At 53.4% G+C, this 25668-nt stretch overlaps 2 protein-coding genes across 2 annotated transcripts in view; both read left to right on the top strand.

The window, feature by feature from the left end:
* The first annotated feature begins 13 nt into the window (after positions 1-13).
* The window catches only part of LOC133356289 (phosphatidylinositol 3,4,5-trisphosphate 3-phosphatase TPTE2-like), a 41159-nt gene continuing 15504 nt past the window's right edge, over positions 14-25668 (top strand). Inside the window, exons 1-12 of the mRNA XM_061573724.1 lie at positions 14-848; positions 12585-12714; positions 13644-13691; positions 15362-15523; positions 16575-16694; positions 17675-17774; positions 19314-19377; positions 20228-20292; positions 22710-22770; positions 23246-23327; positions 23494-23582; positions 24260-24321. Of these exons, the coding sequence (XP_061429708.1) occupies positions 12599-12714; positions 13644-13691; positions 15362-15523; positions 16575-16694; positions 17675-17774; positions 19314-19377; positions 20228-20292; positions 22710-22770; positions 23246-23327; positions 23494-23582; positions 24260-24321 (969 nt within the window). The 5' untranslated portion in view covers positions 14-848; positions 12585-12598. The remainder of the gene's footprint in view (positions 849-12584; positions 12715-13643; positions 13692-15361; positions 15524-16574; positions 16695-17674; positions 17775-19313; positions 19378-20227; positions 20293-22709; positions 22771-23245; positions 23328-23493; positions 23583-24259; positions 24322-25668) is intronic.
* LOC133356311 (uncharacterized) lies at positions 2863-10335 on the top strand. Its single transcript, XM_061573764.1, has 2 exons — positions 2863-5537; positions 9332-10335. The coding sequence occupies exons 1-2, from the start codon at positions 4232-4234 to the stop codon at positions 9340-9342; spliced, it is 1317 nt and encodes a 438-aa protein (XP_061429748.1). The 5' UTR covers positions 2863-4231; the 3' UTR covers positions 9343-10335.

The following is a 25668-nucleotide window of genomic DNA, read 5'->3' as shown; positions in this document are numbered from 1 at the left end:
AGCCGAGCCGGGGCCGTGCCGATCCAGCCCGGCGCAGATCGGCAAGTGCGGCGTTTGGAAACGCGGGGACCATTGTTCTACCCCACTCCGATTCCCGCACCTCCCGATTAGCACGGTTGGCTACGTGCGGCATGCGAAAGAAGTTCAACGTACACACACATACGTCTCCGATGGCAACCCTCCCTCAGCCAGTGGTGGAACTTTCACATTCCTACAGAGGCTGGACCAGTTCACCCACCGAAAACTGGTAACATCCCACAAAAGCGGTGTTCATTTTACGTGCGACGGTCACGGTGACGATTGGATGAGCTTTTCTTTATTAACCCATCTTTTGAACTGTGGCGTCGAAAGCTCCTGAGCATCGTGCAGACAATTTTTTTTTTAAACAATAGAACAATCTGCGGCCCTTTGTGTCAATGTACTGCCGGATGAGGGTCTCCCCCCACGCTGTGCTGGTTGTAGCGGAGCGGGGTGGGGGGGATTATTTGACCATACTTCACCACCGACGGCGTCACCGCTCGGGAGCATTTTACCAACACTTTAAGGGCATGGGAGCGCACGTGGGCCACGAACAATGTTCAACCAACAATGTTTAACCAAAATGCGAACCCTGTGCAAACCTTTGGCACTTGTGGGTCTCCTGACAATGGATTGAAGACACCGCCCCCCCCCCACCCCCCCGGAACATCCTTAGAATCCATTAGTACAGCTCCGTTGGTGCGCGAGAGGCCACGGTGAGATGTTGTCGCTCCTTCCAAATTAGGGGGGACTACGAATCGACCGGACCGCAGGCACGAAGGCCGCCGCCGGCGCCGCCGCGTCCTCTGAAGCATCGCGACGTCGCAACGGTACGGTGCTTGCGTTTATTTACGGCCGTGTTTGGTTTGTGTTCGAATCACGGTTGGGAGATGGCTCGGCCCGTCAATCTCTCTGCGGTCGATTAAATGACTACCACTCTGTGGGAAGTTAGCAGAGGCGGTCCTTTCGAAAGACTCGTTCCCGCCACGGGAATGTGGAATTTCTACAACTGGTTTAGGGCTGTAAGAGCCGAGCATCGCCTCGGTTCAAAAAAACCTGGGAACATTTGATAATTGTGTGTTTTTTGTGTGCATGTTGTGGTTTGCGTGTGTAGTTATGTTTATATGTAATATCCACATGCGTATGGTTTCTGTGTGTGAAGCGTTTGCGTGTGGTTGTAGATGTGCGTGGAGCGGTAGTGTAGTAGTGATTCGTGCGCTGTGCTACGAATCCGGCGACCCGAGTTCGATTCCCGCTCGACGATTATCTGAACCGGTCCTGGGACTTCCCTTGGTCGACTCAGCCTCAAATGAGTTCCTGGTGCAGTGTAAACATCGCCACTGGGGAGACAAAGGCGGCCGGGCGTGGTGCTAGCCACCCACCCCCTCGTGTGCCTTGCCAGCCTTCATTGGTGATCGCTAACAGAACTTGCCCCAACGGTCTGTTAAGACTATACGGGGGATCTTTGTCTTTTTGAATCCGCAGTGATTGCTTATTCGGGTGATTCATGTGAAAGTTTCTCACGTGAAAATTATTTGTATTCCCGGGGTAATATTGCTATGAAGATCTGCACAGAATTTCTTCAGCAGTTGTATGATTCTTGTTTTCAGCTCTATTGTTTCATCTTGCTCAGGGCTACTAATTGCAGTAACACTCATCACCAACTTGCACCACTGCCACCTCGGTTCAAGTCGCTCCTCTTATCCGGCGCACACTGATCTCGTTCGTTCTCTATTTGTTTCTTTGGGGCCGTCCATAAATGACGTCACGCACCTGGGCGGCGGGGGGGGGTCAGAAATTTGTGTCGATGTGGAACGAGGGGGGGGGGGGGGGGTTGAGAAATGTGACGTCACATCAAAATGCGCAACTTTAAATAAATATAGACAACACGTTCTACTTAATTAAATAGACTTTTTAATAAATAGTTTCTGCTACAACATCAGAGTGCAGCGCCACATTAAATACGCACTAAAATGACAATAGTTTAAAGCGATTTGAAGCATGTTTTATTTTGGGGGGGGGGGGGCAGAGCTTTGTGACGTCATATTTGAGGGGGGTCTGACTTTTTGTGAGGCCGTGTGACGAAGGGGGGGGGGGGGCAAAAATCGTCCAAAATCGCGTGACGTCATTTATGGACGGCCCCCTTCATCCTTTACCCATCCCAGTGTATGTACGACCACTCGGGTCCTCAGGGCTCTGGAGATTCTCTGTCATGTCAATGAGGTACTAATCAACCATCGCTCCGTGTGATGGTGGACCTTTGGAGCTCAGACAAATGAATGACTTCTCGTTGAAGATAAACTGTTAATGATTATTCACTCCCGATTTTTATTACCGCGCGGTGAACACACGGTGCAAGTCTGCAGATGGTCACGTTCGATGTGCAGCCGCGGGTTCCTTAAATGTTTGATCCTTGACATTTATTTACCCAGGGCTAAGCCTCACCGAGAGGAGTCTCGAGACCCCCGGTATCACTGTTAAAATGTTTGCCAAATCCTAAAAAAATATACCGACAAATTGCTCACTTGGTTAAAGTTTTTGTTGGTATCTTGGGGGGCGATGTTTGCTATCCGGTGTTTTGCGGCGTATTCATGGGCCAGGTTTTCTGTGGGGGCGGCTGGGGGTTGTGGGTAACACTCCTCCCAAACTGGGCACCTTAATATATTTTAGTAGTTTATTATTAATATTACAATTTTTTTGAATATATGCATCTTCGATTCCTAATGTGAGGGACAAAGCGAGCCCCTACCTGCCCCCTGTGTTTGCTCAAAATTTAGCAAAACTTGGATTGTGATGCCATCCCGCACAATGGAGGGGGGGGGGGGGGGGCTCCTCCGTCTACCACGTAGGCCTTCGCGACCTCTATTATGGGAGCTTCTCCGTTCAAAACAACACCACCGCCACGTGACCTTTAGCTCGCACCGTGACGCATGCGGTCAACGGTTCTCGACGGTTTCGACAAGCGGCAGAATTCACTTTATACCGTCAAGTACGGCGACTCCTCTACTTACGGACATTCGACTTACGGACATTCGACTTACGAACTTTAAGAGATACGAACATACCTGGTTAGTACGTCCAGTTGCCTGTTCGGACCGAGAGTCGTAAGTTCAACTGCCCCACGCAATAGACGGCGGTGGTGGCTTCTACATCTGCAAAACGTGAAGAACCAGTGGCATCTACATCTGCAGAACATGAAGAACCAGTGACATCTGTAGAACGTGAAGAACCAGTGGCATCTACAGGAGATGATTCAACTTTGAAAGCCATTCCCCGTGTTTAGTGTACACGCCAACATGTTTGGAATCGAGAGGAGTAAAGTTGAACAAATCGACTTGCGAACAGACCTCTGCAACCGAACTCGTTCGTAAGTCGAGGAGTCCCTGTATCTCTATATCTCCATAAATGCCCTCAATAGTGCTTAGCAAAGTGGACACTTGACAATGCTCTCTTTCTGTGTGCCGCGTTCTGTGTCACAGACGTCGGCGATCATAGACTTCCGTGTAGCTCTGTCCACGATACTCAGGAACTTGGCATTAGATTCTACCCAGTTGCATCCAACGCTTAAGAAGTTGCTTACACACTCAATCCGCTGTGCTACCCGGGCTTCTTGTACCTTTGTAATGCGAGCGCGGGCGACCTCCCGGATGTGACGTCACGGAGAGGTGGAGTTAGGTGACGTGGGAGCAAGGTTAAGGTTCTTAAGAGACGAGACCGGAAGAGGAGGGCAGAACGAGTGAGACTGGACCAGAGTAAGGCCACGTGGGCGAAGCCAGGAGGAGTGGCACGGCGGCCAGCGGTGGCCAGCTAAAGGAACAGCCAGCGGAGCAGAGAGAGAGAAACAGCAGTGGGGCTGCTGGAGAGAAGGCGGTCGAGGAGCCGCAGTGAACACAGCCGGCGAGGCTGCGGGTGAGAGAAAGGCTACGAGAGCGACGAGAGGAGAGAGAGAGGCTACGAGAGCGACGAGAGGAGAAACTGCAGAGAGAACAGCCAGTGGGGGCTGCGTGAGGATAACAGCCAGCAAGGCTACAACGACGACGGGAGACCAACAGAGGAACTGTTGGCGTGACGGAGTTAACAGCAGTATCAGTGTCGGTATAGAAGTCTAATAAAAGGACAGCCGTGTGGGTTACGAGGAAGGACCGAATAAAGGACACCAAGCCAGACTTCGTGGTCGAGTCCTTTATTACATTGGTGTCGGAAGTGCAACGGCATGTCGAAACAAGTAAGAAAGAAAAATGTTCCAGCGCCAGCATCGGCTTCTTCGTCCGAAGACGACGACGACTTCCCTCCTACCATGGATCCTGCTGGGATGGTGGAGGAGAGCCCTGCTGAAACGAGCGCGGGGACGGGAGTTGAAGATGTAGCCGCAGTGTCAGGGCCGCCGACAACATCAGACGCTGATCTGCGATGGCTGCAGGTGGCGGAGCAACTGGAGACTCTCAAGGATGTCCTGGGCCAATTGTGTCATCTCGTCACCCCAAGGACGGCGACGGAGAGAGCAGAGAGTGCTCCACAGGCCGCCACGGTATCTTCACTCCCGGCGCCATCGGCCACGCGGCAGGAGGCCGCCATCTTGCGCGTTCCGCGGTGGGAAACCACCATCTTGACCACGCCGCGGTTCGACGCCATTTTGAATTTGCCACCGGAGGAACCATCGGCGGAGGGCGGAGTAAAGCGAAGTCGGAGTCGCCATCTCACCACGGTCAAAGAATTCGCCATTGGGGGCGACTGGAGCGCTTTCGCCTGCAGATTTTTGGCGGCGGTCCGTTCTGCGAGATGGACCGATGCTGAGGCCTTAGAAGTGTTGCCGACTCTTCTGGACGACGAATCTGTTCGATTTTTTCGTTCCATTAAGGCCGAAAAGAAGAAAACATTATACGGAGTTTTTCAAGAAATGGCCGACGCCTACGAGCCACCTGACGACGCGCATCGGCGATTCGCTCAACGACAACGAGCGCCCGAGGAGTCGCCTGTGGCGTACAGGGGTGCGGTGCTTGATTTGGCTATGGCCGCGTATCCAGATACAACACCTGACCTGCTCGAGCCTCTCATCTTGGGCAAGATGCTCGAGCTGTCGCGGGATCTTGGGATTCCCATGCTGGTGTGCGGGCATGAGAAGCTCACCTCCCGGGCGGCGGCAAAATGTCTGGATGCACAATTCAACCTACGACGGTGGAAACAAGTCGCGGCGTGGACAGGGGGGCCCGTCGCAGAGGGTGGCGTTCTGGGTTGGGACCCTACGCAGTCGGTATACGTGCCGGATGGGGGGGGCCCTCAGGAGCTGACGGCCGCCTCGGGGCCATGGTCAGGCCGCGGTGGACCGGCCCCTCGTGCTGCACCACCGATACGAGGCCGGCGCGATGCAAGGCCTGCGCTTCGGCGCAACGACGCCGATTGTTTCCGCTGCGGACGGAGGGGCCACTACGCAAAGGACTGCTGGGCCCGCATCCCGGGTCCGCCGCAACAGGAGGCCTCATTACCGGCCAAGCCGCCCAAGGATCCACCGAAACAGGCAAGTCGGCACGCACCAGACACCCGGCAAGGCTTTACACCTCACCCATCACCTTCGTTGTGCGGTCATAGTGTTGTTGTTAAAGAGAGACCTTCGACGGGGCCTTGTCGCTCTGTGACGCAGTGGCGCAAATTGGCACGGAGGGTTGTCGCAGCCGCTACGGGTTCGTCCACCGTGCCGGGGTCTATACAAGGGGTGGACGTGCGCATTTTGGTCGATTCCGGGGCGTCCGCGACTATTATTTCGGATGTCATTTTTCATCTGTTAGGCATCCAACCCGGGGCCGTGCGTCCGGTTTACGGGTCGTGCGTCGCTGCGAACGGGGGTAGTATGGGCATCGTGGGCCAGGTGGACGCTAAAATATCTATTGGGGATGTGTCGGCCTCGGGCGTTGTGTTGATTTCAAGATCCTTGGCAGTTCCTTGTTTATTGGGCACTGATTTTCTGGCTAAGATGCCTATTTTGATCAAAATTAATGAGAATTGTATTGAACTGCCGGGTGGCCGTCAAATTTCGTTTCTGCCGTCGCCCTGGGGGCGACCTGCTTCGGCCGTACAAGTGCAGGCGCTATCCGTGGCATCTGTTGACATTCCACCTGGTTCACAGATGCTTATTCCCCTTGCGGTATCGGAAGCCCCTGCCTGGTCGGCTGGGAGCGGTTGGGATCTTGTTGTCACCTTCAGCCTCGATAACGGCCGGGTTGGCGCTGGTTGGAGCGCAGACCATCGTCCGGCCAGATCAATTACCGTTTTTGCAGGTGCACAATGCGGGTACTGAAAATGTTTGCGTCCCGGCCGGCACGGTTGTGGCACATGCCACCACGGCATTTACGGCTCACGATTGTTCGCATAGCCAGGGAGTGGTTGCTGGTGTTTCCGAGCCTGTGGCTTCGGATGACCGCTGGATTGCTAGCTTATGTGACGGGAATTCTTCCCTGTCTGTGGATCAAAGGGGTGCGCTTCACAAATTGTTATTGACGTATTCGGATGTGTTCAGCTCCAATGATTTGGATTTGGGACGCACCTCGTTGCTTCACCATCACATTGATACAGGCGACGCTGCCCCTATTCGGTTGAATTCGCACCGAATGAGTCCCGCCGAGCGAGAACACGTTCGGGGGGCAGTGGAAGATATGTTGGCTGCGGATATTATATCGCCGTCAAACAGCCCATGGGGCGCGCCTGTGGTTTTGGTTAAGAAAAAGGATGGCAAATTGCGATTCTGTGTTGACTTTCGAAAATTGAATAAGATATCGGTGGCAGATGCGTATCCCCTGCCGCGTATGGACGACTCCCTCGACGCATTGTCGGGGGCTAAGTTCTTCTCGACACTGGACCTCTCTTCGGGATTTTGGCAGCTTCCCCTTGACGAGCCCTCACGGGAGAAGACCGCATTCCGTACGCCGCAGGGGTTATTTCAATTTAACTGCCTTCCGATGGGGCTGAATGCGGCCCCTGCCACATTTCAAAGGTTCATGGAGCTCGTTTTGACGGGGTTGCAGTGGGAGACATGTCTCATATATTTGGACGATATTATCGTCTTCAGCCGCACATTTGATGAACATTTAAGGCGGCTGGAGACGGTGTTCGCGAGGATGCGCTCCGCGAACTTGAAATTTAAACCAAAGAAATGTCACCTACTGCAACGGTCCGTCCGTTATTTGGGGCACATCGTGAGTGCTGAGGGGGTGTCTACGGACCCGGAAAAAACGGCGTGCGTTCGAGATTGGCCAACTCCGGCCACCGTGGGGGATGTACGTCGCTTTCTGGGATTTGCCTCGTATTATCGAAGATTTGTACCGAATTTTGCGACCATCGCGAGGCCCTTGCACCTCCTTACGGGTAAGGGACGTAAGTTTGCGTGGGGACCGCCAGAAGAGGCGGCCTTTCAGAGTCTGCGTAATCTGTTGGCTACAGCCCCAACATTGGATTATCCGGATTTCGATCAACCGTTCATTCTTGATACGGACGCGAGTGACACAGGTATTGGCGCGGTGCTATCTCAGTCTAAAGGGGGCGTAGAGCGCGTCGTTGCGTATGGTAGCCGGGTCTTGTCGCCCGCGGAAACCCGCTACTGTGTCACTCGCAGGGAACTCCTAGCCGTTGTTTTTTTCCTACGTCAGTTTCGACCGTACCTGTACGGCCGTTCCTTTATCGTACGTACGGATCATGCGGCCTTGCAATATGCCCTTAAAATGGATCAACCTTCCGGCCAGCTGTCGCGTTGGTTGGACACGCTACAAGAATTTTCATTTCAAATTCACCATCGTAAAGGGGTGCGCCATGCGAACGCAGACGCACTTTCTAGATTGCCGCAGCGCTCCCCTTGCAAATGTGCGTCGGGGACGCAGAGATGTGCGCCCAGCCTACCCCCCCCTCAGCCGGTGGTATTGGCTGTGGAGGAGTCGGATGCTCCTGTGGAACCGGGGCCGACTGATGGGGTTTTGAATCTGCCACGGTCTGTTTGGATAAGGGAGCAGATGATGGATGAGTCGCTAGTGTCCTTGCGGAAGCGATCCAAAGTGGAGATTGGGGGTCCGGTTACGGAGGGTGCGCCGGAAACCGCGGTCCGAGATGGTCTGCTTATGTGGAGGGAAAGTCTCCAGGAACGCTGGCGTCTGGTAGTGCCTGCGTCCCTACGATACGAGTTGATTAGAACTCTCCATTGTGACACGCTATTACATCTGGGTGTGCAGAAGACCTTGTTGACGTTGCAACGTCATTATTTTTGGCACGGCATGGCGACGGATGTCGTGGGGCACGTCCGCGCGTGCCCTGACTGTGCCCAGCGTAAGCCACCTAAACATCCTTATGTGCCGCCCTTACAGTCAATTCAGGTGTCTCGGGTCAATGAATTGGTGGCACTGGACATTTTGGGACCTTTCCCACCTTCGGCGAGGGGTAATAAATATTTGCTGGTCGGGGTTGAGTACCTCTCCCGTTGGCCGATGGCCTGGCCGTTGCCCGACCAATTGGCCGCGGCCATTACCGACGCCTTTTTGTTCGGATACGTTATGGACAAGGGTGCGCCGGAGAGACTCCTTACGGATCAGGGCCGAAATTTTTCTTCTAAGTTATTGGCGGAAGTATGCGCGGGCCTAGAGACTAAGAAGGTCCGGACATCCCCATACCATCCGCAAACGGATGGTATGGTTGAGCGGCTAAACCGGACATTGTCTGCCATGCTGTGCCACACGGTGAGTGAGCAACAATCGGATTGGGACCTGCACATCCCGGGGGTGCTTTCGGCGTATAGGATGACTCCTCATGCGGCTACGGGTTATTCGCCGTTTTACCTTATGTATGGTCGGGAAAACGTGCCGCCGATGGATGTGCAGATGGGAACCGGTGTAAGGGGACCTTGTAAACCACTTCCTGACTACATTCGGGACACTGTTCGCCGGGTCTCGGAGGCGCGGGAGAGTGCCCGTGTGGCTACGGCCAAAGCTCAGGCCCGGAATGAGAGGTATGCACGGCGTTCCAAGGGGGAATGCCCCTGGAAGGTTGGGGACCTGGCCTGGCTCCATTGCCCGCAGGTGCGGCCGGGTACCCCTCCCAAATTTCACAAACCTTGGCAAGGGCCCGTCCGCCTCATTGAGGTTCCTAACCCTCAGTCGGCGCGTGTTCAGATTGGTTCTCGCCGCTGGTTTGTTCACACGTCGCGCTTGAAACCGTATGTTGCTCCCCTACATGATGCTTCATCTCCCAATGTTGCCTTGCCGGGGTCTGTTGCTGCCGACTCTCCCCCGCCTGCGTCTATTGATCTTGCTAGAGCGCCTGTCGTACCTGTTCCAGGCAGGCCGGCCTTGACACCGGAGGGGACGAGGCGCCCTGCTCGGAGGGTGCCTGCCAGATCTGCGGGACCTTCGAGCCCTGCAGCCCTTCCGACCCCGCTGCAGACACATCCGCGGGACACGCCCGAGACTGATCCTTCAGGGACACGGGACGTTGGTGGACTTCCAACAGCGACAGGGGGATTTCACCCTGTCGCTCCTCAAACTCCATCACGTTCCCGTTCCGCGGATGGGCCGCCGACCGTCCGGGACGGGCCGGCGACCCGCACACGCTCTAAATCCCTTGTGTTTCGTTGATTGTTATGTTGCGTTGTTCTTACTGTGTATTTATTGCCTGCTTCTGCTACGTTATTTGATTATTGAGTTGTGTTGATTGTTCTTACTGTTATATTGCATGCTTGGTGTCCTTTGGTGTGTTAGGGTCGGGTTCGCCCGCATTACTGTTGGTGTTGTTCAGCCGAGGTCGGCTGGGTTTTTCTCCACGGGGGAGGGTGGTGTAATGCGGGCGCGGGCGACCTCCCGGATGTGACGTCACGGAGAGGTGGAGTTAGGTGACGTGGGAGCAAGGTTAAGGTTCTTAAGAGACGAGACCGGAAGAGGAGGGCAGAACGAGTGAGACTGGACCAGAGTAAGGCCACGTGGGCGAAGCCAGGAGGAGTGGCACGGCGGCCAGCGGTGGCCAGCTAAAGGAACAGCCAGCGGAGCAGAGAGAGAGAAACAGCAGTGGGGCTGCTGGAGAGAAGGCGGTCGAGGAGCCGCAGTGAACACAGCCGGCGAGGCTGCGGGTGAGAGAAAGGCTACGAGAGCGACGAGAGGAGAGAGAGAGGCTACGAGAGCGACGAGAGGAGAAACTGCAGAGAGAACAGCCAGTGGGGGCTGCGTGAGGATAACAGCCAGCAAGGCTACAACGACGACGGGAGACCAACAGAGGAACTGTTGGCGTGACGGAGTTAACAGCAGTATCAGTGTCGGTATAGAAGTCTAATAAAAGGACAGCCGTGTGGGTTACGAGGAAGGACCGAATAAAGGACACCAAGCCAGACTTCGTGGTCGAGTCCTTTATTACACCTTTAATAATAATTTTCGCGAGTGACTCGTAACCGGGCTTAGACCGTCAACTCCCGGACACTTGAGAACGCGGTTTAATCACAGGCAGCGGCTGAACCCTGGAATGGAACCCAGGGACCTCAGCGATGCCGGCTCAAAGCCGCGGCCTCCAATCCCTCGGGCCTCCTCGCTCTCGTGCCCTTTAATGGAAAGGGCGCTGTATAAATACAAAATAGAATATAATTACTGTACCGCCATTCCTCGGAGCTTCCGTCACACATCCCCCAGACTCATCTTCTTGGTTCTTTCGGCAAAGTCACGTAGAAGGGAAATAATAAAATAATAAAAATAAAGCGTAATACAATACAATTCTCACGACGTTTCGGCCACAACGCAAGCAGCTGTCCTCAGGTGAATAACAGGTCTGTCGGAAAGACAGCGTCTGAATGAACACCACCAAGCTTGGCAGCGTATATTTAAGCTGGGTTAAAGGAGGAAGGGCGCCTTGACAAATGAATTTGCATATCAACATGAATTTTGCATATTTATGGAAAATGCTGATATGGGATTAGTCACTACTTGTGGAATGCGTAGGAAGTGGGGGGGGGGGGGTCTCAAAGTCATATTATGCCCGTGCATTATGTAGGATTAGCAGAAACAAAGGGAGGAGGTAGGGTTAGCAGTAATAAAGGGAAGCAGTTTTAATAGTAAGGAGCTGCAGCAGCCCAAGCCACTGCAGTCACGAAAGCTTTAAATCGAAAATCCCCCAGACTATAAAACTATAAACTATGTTTTTATTTTTAACAGGTAAGGCCCCACTGAGCTATGTAGCTCTTAAATTTCGATTTAAAGCTTTCGTGACTGCAGGGATTCATCTTCTTGGTTCTTTCGGTAAAGTCACGTAGAAGGGAAATAAAAAAATAATAAAAATAATAAAAAAATAATTCTCACGACGTTTCGGCCACAACGCAAGCAGCCGTCCTCAGGTGAAGACCAGGTCTGCCGGGGAGACAGCGTCTGAATGTAGCTCTTTTTCAGGAGTGGCCTGGCCACCACAAATGATAGCTCAACGCAGTGGGCTTATCACCACGTGGAAATGTACAGCAGCAGCCAAATAGTCTGAACGCGTGATGTTTCTAAATGTTGAGGGATAGGAAAACCGTAGGACCCGGAGAAAAATCCGCGCGACCATGGGGAGAGAAAGACGCAAACTCCAAATATACAGGCGTCAGGTTTTGGATCGAACCCACGACCTCCTGTAGTTAACGCCTCGCCACCGTGGTGTCTAGCACCCATTTCACTCAAGACTTTGTTTCTCTTCACACTGCCAGCCTCTCTGCCCTTCACACATTGGACACACTTCGCGTGCACTCAATAATTCATTGATTGTGATTTGTGTCACCTGAATCCGAGTGACGCGCAACGCCACGTAATCTGCGTTTGACACACTTGGGCTGAATTAAATTCGTATTCCCTGATCTGATGGATTAGCTGCTTTGTTATAACCCACGTGTGTGCTTAGCGACTGGAAAGCCGTGAATTACATGCTGTATTGTTTAAAGCCTTCAGGCTGGCTTGCCTACAATCCATCCTGGTTTTTGTTCAGCCCGAATTGTACGAGATCCTTCAAAGATCTGGACGTACAGTTCCCATTTGTCCTCAATCCCATTGCAATAATCAACGGTGAGCTCCTCTGGCAGGCGCGGCTGCATTGGTAGCACGCTTTTCCAGCCACCGTATACCAAAGCAGCTTCTCTTTGGCCGGATCGAGGGGTCCAAACGAGCGCTGCACGGGCTAGAGAAGAGATTGAGCTGATGTGGTACAGGAGGACGTGGAGCTGAGTGGACTTGCCAATGACCGATACCAGCGGTGTCAAGATCGGCCTCTGTGGAGGAGGCTCGTGAAGGACGCTGCTGGACAGTTGGAGGCAGTCGCCCTCCAGCAACAATGGAGGGCAGAGGAGCGACGCTCACGAGCCGAACCACCGGGCAGATAAAATTCTGCAATTTTGGCACTGAGGGGGGCACAGGTGGTGCATCTGCCAGTCATTCCATGGCACCTGGGCCTGTCCCGTGACCTGCCAGCAGCGAGAGCCTTCTGTACACTTCACGTGAGATGGCCTTAAGGTGCACCTAGCCTGGCACAAGAGACGTGGTGGCGAACAACGGCTTTTCGCTGCGGTGGATGTGCGTGCGTGTGTGTGCGAGTAGGAGTGTGTGGGGCCATGGATCCCGTGGTGTCGTTCGATGGCAGCAAGGTGGAGCTCTGCGACGGTGCGGCCAAGGGGGCCCAAACGGCGCTCGAGAATGGAAACGCCTTCTCGATGGACACGGCGAGCGGGTGAGTGAGCTCTCACTCGCTCGTTCTCGCTCGCTCGCCCTCGCTGGCTCTCACTCGCTCGCTCTCACTCGCTCTCACTCGCACTTATTAACTCTCATTCACTCACTCAGACATCCCATCCTCACTCACTGTCCCTCACTATCACTCTCACGCCAAAAAAAGACAAAGATCCCCCGTATAGCCTTAACAGACTGTTGGGGCAAGTGCTGTTAGCAAGCACCAATGAAGGCCGGAACGGTACACGAGGGGGTGAGTGAGCAGCACCACGCCCGACCGCCTTTGTCTCCCCAGTGGCGATGTTTACACGCCACACCAGGTACTCATTTGAGTCGACCCAGGAGAGGCCCAGGACCGGTTCAGGTATTCGTCACCGGCGGTGTTGGCCGTGAGCGGGAACCGAACTCGGGGTCCCCCCGGGTTCATAGCGCAGCACGATAACCGCGCACTCAAGCCTCACACGCTTGTCGCCGCACTCACATGTCACGCTCGCAAGCCCGCCCGTGCGCCCGCACACTCCTTTACTGGGCACCTTGATGGCCGATAGACGCACGTGAGCGGGCCCGGGCAGCTCACGCCGCTCGCGGTGACGATGGGCCAACGGACAAGGCCCAGCGGTGGAGTGGCAGTCGAAGGAAGGGGGAACACACACACACGCACACACGCACGCGCATGCACCCTGAGAGCACAACCAGTGCAGCGATGCAGCGGCGATGAAGGAGCTCGAGAGATGGCCACATAATAGGGAGGGGTTCATTTGGCCGTTGAAGGATTGGAGCGGGCGAGTGAGGGTCTCGCTGGGTGCTCGACTGCTGACGAACTGCCAATGTCTTTGTGTTCACTTTTCGCCTGCTGGACTGTTGTAGCGTGTTGATGTCGGCAAGAACGACGATGACGACGTGGGAGTCTAACCGATGCCTTTGTGTTCACAGTCGCGCCAGAGCCGCCATGGAGCCGGTGGTGATGTCACTGTGGCTCAGGTAAGCGTCAGCGGAGTCGCACTGATTGCACGGTTCGGGTTCACGCAAAACATCTTGAACCTGTAGGAACCGAGCCATGCCGATGGCATTGCATGCCATGAACTAAACTAAACTTTTTATTTTACCAGGTGAGGCCCACTGAGCTATACAGCTCTTTTTCAGAAGCGACCTGGCCACAAATGATAGCTCTACCAAGTACCTTATCGTGTGGACATTTATAGCAGCCAAATACTCTGAACGCACGTTTCTAAATGTGAAGGGAAAACCGGAGGACCCGAAGAAAAATCCACGCGACCACTGGGAGAGAAAGAGACATACAAACTCAAAATATACAACAGGTGTCAGTGTCGGGATCGAACCCACATCCTCCTGCATACCAGGCGAGGTAGTTAACATCTCGCCACCCCGGCGCCCTCGATATGAACGATATCAAGACACGTGTAAGACGCCCGTCGTCTGAGCCCGAGGTCCTCCGATGTAGCTCGGAATGGCTTCTGAATTCACCCCCTTGTGTTGCATGTGTTGAGTAGTTCAGACGGACGTACTCGGAGACGGAGGTAAGGGCTTCCGCCAGGGTTTATTAAAGCTGTTACAATAACACACAGGGTACACAACTCCCAGGGGCTAGGGGTCCTACTCTGAGTGCGGGTCCCTGCTGGCTAGCTCCGGTCTCTCTCGTGTTGGATCGTGGACTCTACCGACTCCACCGACCGGATAGAGAAGCACCTCTACGGCTACCACCGGTTTCTCCCCAGACTCACTATTCGATCCCTCTCTCTACCCCTGGTTCCCTCTTCACCCTTCTTACTTTACCCGTTACCACGGTGACCCCGCTTACGTCACGGGGTATCCCTTTTAACCTCCAGGAGCCGTGACGTCATGTGCACTGTCCAGCGCGCGTGACCCCACGTCCCGTGACGTCATCGCACTGGACAGCGCACACGACGCCCGGCAAAACGTTGCCCTGTCCTCCGCAGCTCCGGTCGTCTGGAATTCACGCCGCCCTCCGCTCTCACTGCCCCCAGGCGCACACCGGCATCGCTGTCGCCCTACTCTCAGATTCCGAAGACTTCTTTTTGTCGTCGTTCTTGAATGTATTCTCCAGTGCGCTAATAAATGTTCTTTTTGTTAGTTCAAGCTATGCACGTGATGACTTTTAATAACGAATGAATGAATGTGCACGCGCGGCATACTGACCGACGCACGCATACTTCATTAGCCCCGCCCCTGGCCCTGCTTGGCTGCCCCTGAGCAGCCAGATTCAGAGTTTGTGCGAGGCCAGAAAATCGTGATTGGGGTCGTGGCTCAGCTCGGCAACCAGCCAGTGGGAAAACAAGCCGTCCGCACGGCGAAGAAGGCCCTACGCTGGCTCGGTCCGGACATGCCAGGGCTGGTTGTTGTTGTAATTACTGGGGAAACGTCACACAGTGCTCGAATTGTTTTATATAATTGTGTAGTTTACTCTCCAACACGCACCGGGTGTGTGCTGGACTAGTAACTAATTATTGGCAAGTTTTGTTTTACGTGACAAACATTACTAATTGGCTGTGTCGGGCGGTGGCAGGTTTAACGACACATTTATATTGACGCGATCTAACCCAAAAAAAACCCCTCTATAATGGTCAGAGAGAGGCATTACGTCACGTGACGCCGTGCCGCCCGCTTGCCAGGGCCCTGAGTTTGCTGCTGATCGTTGTGGACCTGGCCCTGGTCGTGGCCGACCTCTCGACCCCCGCGAAACCCGCCGTGGCTTCCCGTGCCCTCTCCGCCTCCTCGCTCGCCATCTCCGTCTTCTTCTTCGTCGACGTCGCCCTCCGCGTCTTCGTTTCGGGGTTCGTGAGCGCCGCCCGTCGCCTTTCCTCGCCCTTCTCATCGAACTCGTTGTCTTAAAAAAAAATCGATAATAGTAACGTTAGTCATTAACGAGTTACGTTGGATCTAGATTTGAAGTTTTCGTGACTGCAGGGATCCATACTCTTTGGTTCTTTCAGTAAAGTCACGTAGGTATAAAATCAAATAAATTAAATCATGATTTAATTTATATTCTTGGTTTTTTCGGTAAAGTCACGTAGAAGGGAAATAAAAAAAGAATACAAATATAATAATACAAATATATCTTTTTATTATTTTATTATTTCCCTTCTACGTGACTTTACCGAAAGAACCACGAATATGAATCCCTGCAGTCACGAAAGCTTTAAATCAAACTATGATTTAATTTATTTAATTTTATACCTACGTGACTTTACCGAGAGTTAAGTTGGACGCATTCTAAAGATGCTACGCAATGCGATTGTGTTCAGACGCGCGTGTAAGGAGGGGAGGCGATGAAGGCGACTTGTGGGACACCGCATCACCAACGTACATGAGATGCGTGGCCCTCTCTGGTTACGTGGGGGAGCGGTAGTGCAGTAGCGGTAGTGCAGTAGCGGTAGTGCAGCAGCGGTCAGCACGCCGCGCTACGCACCCGGCGACCCGAGTTCCATTCCGCTCGGTCGATTCAACCTCAAATGAGTACCTGGTGCGGCGTGGAAACATCGCCACTGGGGAGACAAAGGCGGCAGTACGTGGTGCTGGCCACCCACCCCCTCGTGTGCCGTGCCGGCCTTCGTAAGTGCTCACTTAACAACACTTGCCCCTACAGTCTCTGGTTACATACTCGTGCAATAATCACCCTAAATCTGTTTTGATGTTTCTGTCTGTTGAATTTGACTACGAACGTTTTTTTTCAAGTTCATTTGTCCGAGCCAACGTATGCCGCAGGAAATTTGTGAATTTCTTCACGTGACGTTGTTTGTTATTTTCCTGTGCTTCGTTTTTTTATGCCATCGATTTTTTTGTTTGGACGTGAACGAGTGGGGCGATTGTTCCGCCCATTTTCAGATTCAGGTCGTATTTCCGGGAGAGGCTGAACATCGCCGATGCGGGCATCGTCATGATCACCCTCATCGTCTCCATCGTGTACACGTCCATCGACCTCTCCGGGACGGCTCTACTACCCCGGTAAAGATCCACCCCCGCCGGCGTAGCCTGCACTGCCCGTCGGGGGGAAGTGCTGTTCGCGAGCACCTGTGAAGGCCGGCCAACTCTGCGCACGAGGGGGCGTTGTTGCTAGGGCCACTCCCGGCCGCCTTTGTCTCCACAGTGGTTATTTTTTACGCACCGGCCCGAGGTATTCATTTGAGGCTGAGTCGACCTAGGAGGAGGTCCAGCACCGGGTTAAGAAATTCTTCGCTGATGTTGGCGGTGGGCGGGCGACCGAATAGGGTCGCCGGGCTTGTAGCGCAGCGCGCTAATCACTGCACTACCTCACCCATCAATCCGTGTGGCTCATGTCGCATGCATGACCTCCTATCAGCGAGACTTCCACACTTCACATGCCAGCCCCTGAGTGCACCTAGCCTGGCACGAGCGCTGCGGTAACATCACTGTTCCTTAGTGGACAATGATTTTTGTTCTTGTTTTCTGTGTGGGGAGTGGTGGCGCAGTGGTTAGCAAGCTGCACTACGAATCCGTTGACCCGAGTGCGATTCCAGCTCACGACCAATAACAGTGGCGGATATTTGAACCGTTCCTGGTGGGCCTATCCTAGGTCGACTCAGCCTCAAATTAGTACCTGGTGCGGTGTGTAAACATCGTCACTGGCGAGACAAAGGCGGTCGGGCGTGGTGCTGGCCACCCACCCCTTCATGTACCGTTCCGGCCTTCATAGGTGCTCGCTAACAGCACTTGCCCCGACAGTCTATGAAGGCTATACGAGTGATCTTTGTCTTTGTTGCGTCTGTGCACGCTTCTGTGCACGTGTGTGTGTTGATGTGTGTGCAGGCTGGTCAGTCAGTTAATCCATGGCACCTGGGTCTGTCCCATGACCTCCTGCCAGCGGTCGTTCGACACTTCACGTGGCCTTAAAGTGCACTTGGCCTGGCACAAGCGCCGTGGTGACGTGACTGCCACTTAGTGGCGAATGGCGGTTGTTGTTGCAGGCTGGTGAGCGTGCTGCGCGTGCTGCGCTTGATTATGATCATTCGTGTCTGGCGCCTCGTATCCCAGAGGCATCACCTGGAGAAGGCATCTCGACAGATGGTGAGCACTCGCCCACCAGCTCCGGATGTTTACAGTTTCGGATTTATCATAAAGCACACACTTCGGATCTGTCTTGGATTTTTGGATGCCTTCCTCGGATGTCCCCAACTGCGGACGTCGCGACGATGCCACGTTAGTGCCGCCGCCTTTGACGGTGTCAGCGCGAGGCCACGTCATTGACGTCACCACTTAGTTTTTGGATCCGAGATGTCTTTATATACAGGAGCTCCTCAACTTACGAACATTCGACTTACGACCTTTCAGAGATACGAACAAACCTGGTCCGTATGTCCAGTTGCCTGTTCGGACCGAGAGTCGTAAGTTCAACCGCCGCGCAATAGATGGCGGTGGTGGCATCTACATCTGTAGAACGTCAAGAACCAGTGGCATCTACATCTGCAGAACGTGAAGAACCAGTGGCATCTACATCTGCAGAACCTGAAGAACCAGTGGTATCTACATCTGAAGAACGTGAAGAACCAGTGGTATCTACATCTGCAGAACGTGAAGAACCAGTGGCATCTACATCTGCAGAACGTGAAGAACCAGTGGCATCTACATCTGCAGAACCAGTGGCATCTACATCTGAAGAACGTGAAGAACCAGTGGCATCTACATCTGCAGTACGTGAAGAACCAGTGGCATCTACATCTGCAGAACGTAAAGAACCAGTTGCATCTGCAGAACGTGAAGAACCAGTGGCATCTACATCTACAGAACATGAATAACCAGTGGCATCTACATTTGCAGAACGTGAAGAACCAGTGGCATCGACATCTGCAGAACGTGAAGAACCAGTGGCATCTACATCTGCAGAACGTGAAGAACCAGTGGCATCTACATCTGCAGAACATGAAGAACCAGTGGCATCTCCATCTGCGGAATATGAAGAACCAGTGACATCTACATCTGCAGAACATGAAGAACCAGTGGCATCTACATCTGCAGATGATTCAACTTGTAAAGCCATTCCCCGTGTTTAGTGTACACGCCGTACAACATGTTTGGAATCGACAGAAGTAAAGTTGGATTTAGGGACAAATCGACTTATGAACAGACCACTGGAACCTAACTCGTTCGTAAGTAGAGGAGTCCCTGTATACAGAGATAGGAGGTCTCATTATTACACACAGACAAAGATTCCCCGTGTAGCCTCAACAGACTGTTGAGACAAGTGCTGTTAGCGAGCACCTATGAGGGCCAGCATGGCATACGAGGCGGTGGGTTTTGGCCAACACCACGCCCAGCCACCTTTGTCTCCCCAGTGGCGATGTTTACACACTGCACCAGGTACTCATTTGAGACTGAGTCGACCTCGGAGAGGTCCAAGACCCGTTCAGATAATCGACACTGATGTTGGCCGTGAGCAGGTTCGTAGTGCAGCACGCTAACCGCTACTACACTGCCGCTCCCCCCACACACACAAAGATGAACAGAATCACGAATGCAAACACAACACAATACGCGCACACACATGGACGCACGCACGCGCCAACGAGTTGTTTAAACGGTACGTTTCCGTTTCTGTCCGCATCTCAGGTTTCTCAAAACAAGCGACGGTACCGGAAGGATGGGTTTGACCTTGATCTCACCTATGTGACAGGTGCGTTGGTGAAAACGATCTGGACACGGTCCCCCGTTTGCGAGCTCCTCCGGCAACAGGCGAGGCTGCGTTGGCTGCCCAGCCACCGCATGCCCAAGCAGCTTCTGTTTGGCAGAATAGGGGGGGCTAAAAGGGTGTTGCACAGGCTACAGAAAAGATGGATTAATGTTGCACAGAAGGTTGTGGAGCTGAGTGGACTTGCCGATGACTGGTACCAGCGGTGTCAAGATCGGCCTCTGTGGAGGAGGCTCGTGAAGGACGCTACTGGGCAGTTGGAGGAAGTTGCCCTCCAATAAAAATGGAGGGTGGAGGAGTGATCGATTAGTGAGCGGAGTGCCGGTCGGCTATAACGCAGCACGTTCGCACAGTGGGAAGGCGCAGGTGGTGCATCTGCCAGTCGACCCATAACACCTGGGTCTGTCCCATAACCTCCTGCCAGAGAATCTTCCACATATCAAGTGGCCTTCAAGTGCACCGAGCCTGGCATAGGTGCTGTGGTGACATCACTGCCAGTGGTGGTACAGTGGTTTGCACATTGCGCTATTAACCCAATAGTCCGATTCTAATTTACAGCCACGGGTTAACATCGGTGGCGAATATCTGAACTGGTCCTGAGCCTCGCTTAGGTCGACCCAGCCCTAAATGACGACCTGGTGCGGTGTGTAAGCACTGGGGAAACTAAATGAGGCCGGGCGTGGTGCTGGCCACTCACTCCTCAGGGATGCTCTGTGCCATCATTCGTAGGTGCTGCTCGCTAAGAGCGCTTGCCCCATCGCTCTGTGATGGCAATGCGGAGGGATCGTTGACTTCTGCGTGTGTGTGTGTGTGCGTGACGGCGAACGTTTCACAGAGCGTGTGATCGCGATGTCGTTCCCCTCCTCTGGAACCCAGTCCATGTACCGCAACCCCATCAAGGTGAGCAGACATCACCGCCACCAGCAGCAGCAGCACCACCCGGCTCTGGGTGCACACCGACACTCGAATCATAAAGGACGCGCTTAGATGTTCGCGTGCTCTCGGCGCGAGGAGGACGAGGTGTCGTGATGACGTGCCCATTGTCATCGATCCTCTTGGTTATCCCCCACTCCCCAAAATGGGTTTCATATCAAATCACAAAATAGCATAAGAATAGGTTTTCCCCTTTCTGGCAGTAAAACAGTTGTGTTAAGATGTTAACGCACCAAAATGAAACCTTTTGCAAGGAATCATGTCTGCATTAACCACAGATACTTGTGGTGAAAATACAAACACAAAACATGCTCTGACAGTATATGATGCATTGTCTTTGAAACTGATTGGTCCACACCAGAGACAGCTTTCTTTAGAGCCTCGTCTCAAACATTGTTAGACCAGAGAACGCCAAAATGTGAACAGCACAAAGACAATGCCACTATTCTATTCTTATATTTTTACACTGGCAAAGGTAGCTGCTGTAGCTGCTAACCCCGAGCCCTCAATGTCCTGATTGTGGCATTGTCTTTGTGCTGGTCGCCTTTTGGCGATGTCCTCTGGCCTAACACTGTTTGAGACGAGGCTCTAAAGAAAGCTGTCTCTGGTGTGGACCAATCAGTTTCAAAGACAATGCATACATTATCAGAGTATTGTTTTTTGTTTGCATTTGACTGCAAGTATTGTGGTTAATGTAAGCATGATTCCTTGCAAAAGGTGTCAGTTTTGTTGCCAGAAAAAAGTGGAAAACCCCTATTAGTATATTTTGGTACTGGCAAAGGAGATCCCATGATGTAGCTGCTCACCCCGAGCTCTCATTACTCTGGTAGTGCGTTGTCTTTGAACTGTGCGCCTTTTGGCGTCATCTGGTCGAACACCATATGAGACTAGGCTCCAAAGAAAGCTGTCTCTGGTGTGGACCAATCAGTTTCAAGGACGATGCATAAATCAGGGTGGGGGCCGTCCCTGGGACCGCGACGCCACAACGCATCTTGCTCAAGCCCCCCTACTCGCTGTTTTTCGTCTCTCACCTGCGATTCATTCTCCCACCTGTGATTCCTCTCTCACCTGTGATTCCTCTCTCACCTGTGATTCCTCTCTCACCTGTGATTCCTCTCTCACCCTCAATCCTTCTCCCACACGCCGCGTGTCCCTCCCGCTTCTGCCCATCTCGCGTGGATTCTTTTCCACCGGGTCCTCCGTTTTTTTCCCCTCCACATTTAGAAACACGCATTGAGATTATTTTGGTGCTGTAAAAGTCCAAATGATGGGCCACTTTGTTGAGCTATCATTTGTGGCCAGGACGCTTCTGAAAAAATAAGTTGCTTGCCTGATAGGATGGGAATTGTTTAGTTTTGTATTTATATGTGTTTGGGTAATTTTTTTCCCTTGTACTTTGCACTACTATGATATATTTTTGTATTGTTTGTTGCTGTAACGTTCTTAGCCGGCCCACGTGGACATCTGTGAAAAAGAGCTTTGGAGCTCATCGGATTTCTCCAGTATAAATAAATATTCCGATTACGACTCTCTCTCTCTCGCTCTCTCGCTCTCTCCCTGTGTGTGTGGAGCTCGCGGGACGCTGTAACCGTTGGGGGTTTCTGCGCGCGTGCGTGGCTTCTTTGCGCGTTATTAGTTTGCAGCTTTGGACGTTGCGGGGAAGGGTTGGGGGGGGCATGGTGCTGCAGCGCTAGCCTGAGCGTGACGAAATGGGCCCGAAATTTGCTGTTAATTAGAAAAAAATATTATTGCGTTACAACAGAGAGTCATGTTCGTTGCTGGGCTGGCAGACATATGATGGGTTTAGCGACTATCATGCCTGTCAACCCATATGGTTTACCCGTATTCTTGTACAGGGAAATTGCGTTTTCAGGGCCATACGGCATACAGCCGTTTCAATACGAGCAAAATTAGATTTTCTTTGTCTATTTGTTTGTGTTTCTCCCTTGTGATGGGACTTTGTAGGATGAACGTTGAGATTTAAAGGGGTGCGTGGTGACCAATAAGGTCTCAATTGGTCTGTAATAAGGTAGGGCACTGGTAAGGGGTTGACAGGGATGCGACTTTATTTATTTAAAGCAACCAAAGAGTGGCCCTAACAGTTGGGGCGGCCGTGAGGGGATGAGGAGTCAACAATTGGGCCGTGAGCTCTTTGAAAACACAAAGGGACAAAGAGCTCCCCCAGCAGCAGAGATGAGAGAGAGAGAGGAAGGGGGGGGGGCTAGGGAGGGGGGGACAGGTCCTGTGCAATTTGAGATGGGGGGTGGGGGTTGTTGTTGTTGTAAAATCGGTGCCGGTCACAATCGGTGGTCATGGTGGATGGATGCGATGCTGCTACGCCGTGCGTGCGTTTCTCTCTCTCACGTGTGTGTGTGTCATCGTAGGAAGTGCAGCGGTTCTTGAATTCAAAACACATGGACCACTACAAAGTCTACAACCTGTGCAGTAAGTCACTCGGCTGCGGCCGGGGACACAGCCACACGCAGAGCATCATCAACCCACACCTAACCCTCTCCCCCGCGGATCAACACAGCGAGTGCATCGCCTGCGTGATGCGACCGCAATGATACGTCGCAATGATGTGCGCATCGGCCCATTGATGTTCTTATGCGGCTGATGGCCACGTTGGTTGTCTTTGGGGAGGAGGAAGAAGAGGAGGAGGGACGTCAGAGAATGTGTGATGATGTTTGTGTCTCGAACAAGCTGTTTTAGATGCACGTCCGCGGTTTGTTCCATTCTGTTCACCAGCAGCAGCATTCCTCCAGATCTGGGTGAGCGTCTAGGATGGTGACAGCAGAATGGGGATCGGCACTCATTTGGGTCGAATCGTGATGTGCACTGTTGAGGTTTTGGCTGATGGGTATGTGGTTATCGTGGTGGTGATGGTGGTGATGATAACGAGCATTGCCACCGCCCACAGGTGAGAAGGGCTACGACGCCAAGTACTTCCACTACCGCGTGGACCGCGTCTTCATCGACGACCACAACGTCCCGTCACTCGCGTGAGTGTCCCCGCGGCGCGGTCCAAACTCCTCGCTGCCGCGTCTCTCCATCGCTCCATCGGTGCGCTTTGCCGAGCCTTCTTGAGCCGCTACTCTCTCACGAGCACTTGCCCCAGCGGCCTGCGTGGGCCTACACGGGTGATCCTATCCCTGCGTGAGCGTGCAGGGACATGGTGAGGTTCACTGCCAGCGTTCGGGACTGGATGGCCCAAGATCCCAAGAACATCATCGCCGTCCACTGCAAAGGGGGCAAAGGTGCGAGCACTCGCGCGTCCCGTGGGCTCGCTCACTCGCGGGTGGGAGGTTGCGTGCGTGTGCGTGCGTACGTGCGTGTGTGCGTGCGTGTGTGATGGGAGCGGTAGAGTAGTCGCGGTTAGCGTGCTGCACTAGGAACCAGACTACCAGAGTTCGATTCCCGCTCACGGCCAACAACAGTGACGATTATCTGAACCGATCCTGGGCTTGCCCTAGGTCGACTCAGCCTCATATGAGTACCTGGTGCGATGTGTGAGCATCGCCACTAGGGAGACAAAGGTGGCCGGGCGTGGTGCTGGCCACTCCACCCCCTCGTGTGCCGTGACAACCATCATAGGTGCTCGCTAACAGCACTTGCCCCAACAGCCTGTTAAAAGGCTATACGGGGGATTTTCGTCTTTGCATATCTGTGCTGTGGGTCTGCTTATCTGTGCGAGTGCGGTGTTTTTTTGTGCATATTTGGGGAGCGGTGGTGTGGTGGTTTGCACACTCCTCAACGAACCCAAGGGACCTGTGTGTCCGTGTGCATGTGTCCGCGTGTGTGTGTGTGTCCGCGTGTGCGCGTGTCTGCGTGTGCGTGTATCCACGTGTGTGCACGAGTTTGCATGTGTGCCTGTGCGTCGACGTGTGTGTCCGCGTGTGTCCGCACGTGTGCGCGTTTGCACGCGTGTGCGCAGGTCGCACGGGCACCATGATTTGCACCTGGCTGATCGACAGCGACGAGTTTGAGGGAGCCCAGGTAGCCCTGAGCGTGAGACGCACAACCCCCACCCACACAGCACCATGGCGAGAAGTTCCTGGGTTCGATTCCTGACTCGGGCGCCTTACTGTGTGGCATTTGTATGTTCTCCTCCTGTTCTGTAGAGTGTGAGAGAGTGAGAGAAAGAGTGTGAGAGAGTGAGCGTGTGAGAGAGTGTGCGTTACGTGTGTTTATTGTGCATTGTGGTTTTTTTTGTCCGTTTATCATCATTTCAGTTAATTTTTTTTGTTCACTATGCTATTTAATTTTTACTCAATATAAAGCAATCATAGAAAACCACCGCGTGTGCATTACAACACCTACATGTGCAGCACCAATGGACACCCCGTGCCCCTAGTCCCCCACCAACAAAACCCAGGTCCCGTGTTCGTTAAGAGCGCAAATCGGAAATCCAGTTTGAGCCTCGCTTGCTCGACAACCTGGAAGAGCTGCAAGGTTCCCAGCGTCGTGCCCGCATTTTCCACCGCCTGCTGACTGGCTCTGCATTGTGTGTGTGTGTATATGTATGTGTGCTGTGTGTGTATAGTGCATTGTGTGTATGTAGTGCATTGTGTGTGTGTGTATATGGGTGTGCACGCGCTGTGTGTGTGTAGAGGTGTAATTGCGCATGTCTACGAATGTTGAGGTGTGATTATGCATGGCCACGGATGGCCAACAAACACAAGGGGCGGGGCTTACGGCCGTACACAAGGGTGGCGCTCGCACCGACGTCCGCATGTGTATCCCCCACGGGCCCCCCCTTGGGGGCAAGTCCTATAAAAGGTGATGAGCCGAAAGGCTCGGGAGTCGGGACTCAGCTATAACCAGAGAAGACGGAAGACCTGCTAGTGTAGGCCCCAGAGCTCCCCTGGCTCGCTGTCCTTATAAGGGCCGACCAGGGCAAGCCGGTGGTGTGGCCCCGAGAGCCCAGACGAAGCTGGTCTGGTGACTCAGGGAGCCGGGATCCCAGCTTAACCAAGCTGGGACAGATAGCCTCCCCTAGTCCCGTAGTGGAGGAATTGGTATAGGTTAGAGGGGTTAGCTGTCGAGAAATCCCTGTAGCCCAGTGACCTGTAAATAACTGTGTTGGTGTAATAAATAAGTGTGCCTCCGATCCTGTCGTCAAGCCTCCATATACTTACTACATCTGGTGTCAGAAGTAAAACGTCCAAACGATGGACACATGAGGGACGACACGTACCAAGGAGTCGGAGATGGAAGACGCCGCGGCCGATTCAACACCAGAGATGGCCGGGGTCGGATCGGAGCAGCCGGGGCCAAGTACGCCCGCGCCGCTACGACAAGAGGGGGGGGATGCGTCGGCTGAAGGACTCCGGCTGGCCCACT

The sequence above is a fragment of the Lethenteron reissneri genome, chromosome 53 (genome assembly GCF_015708825.2).
Source record: "Lethenteron reissneri isolate LAM-NWPU_2019-01 chromosome 53, ASM1570882v1, whole genome shotgun sequence".
Taxonomy (NCBI): Eukaryota; Metazoa; Chordata; class Hyperoartia; order Petromyzontiformes; family Petromyzontidae; genus Lethenteron; species Lethenteron reissneri.
Note: the sequence above shows the minus strand (reverse complement) of the source record. Positions and strands in the feature narration are given on the sequence as shown.

Excerpts from the sequence above, each read along its gene's own strand:
- LOC133356311 (XM_061573764.1), top strand. The coding sequence starts at position 4,232 with ATGTCGAAACAAGTAAGAAAGAAAAATGTTCCAGCGCCAGCATCGGCT.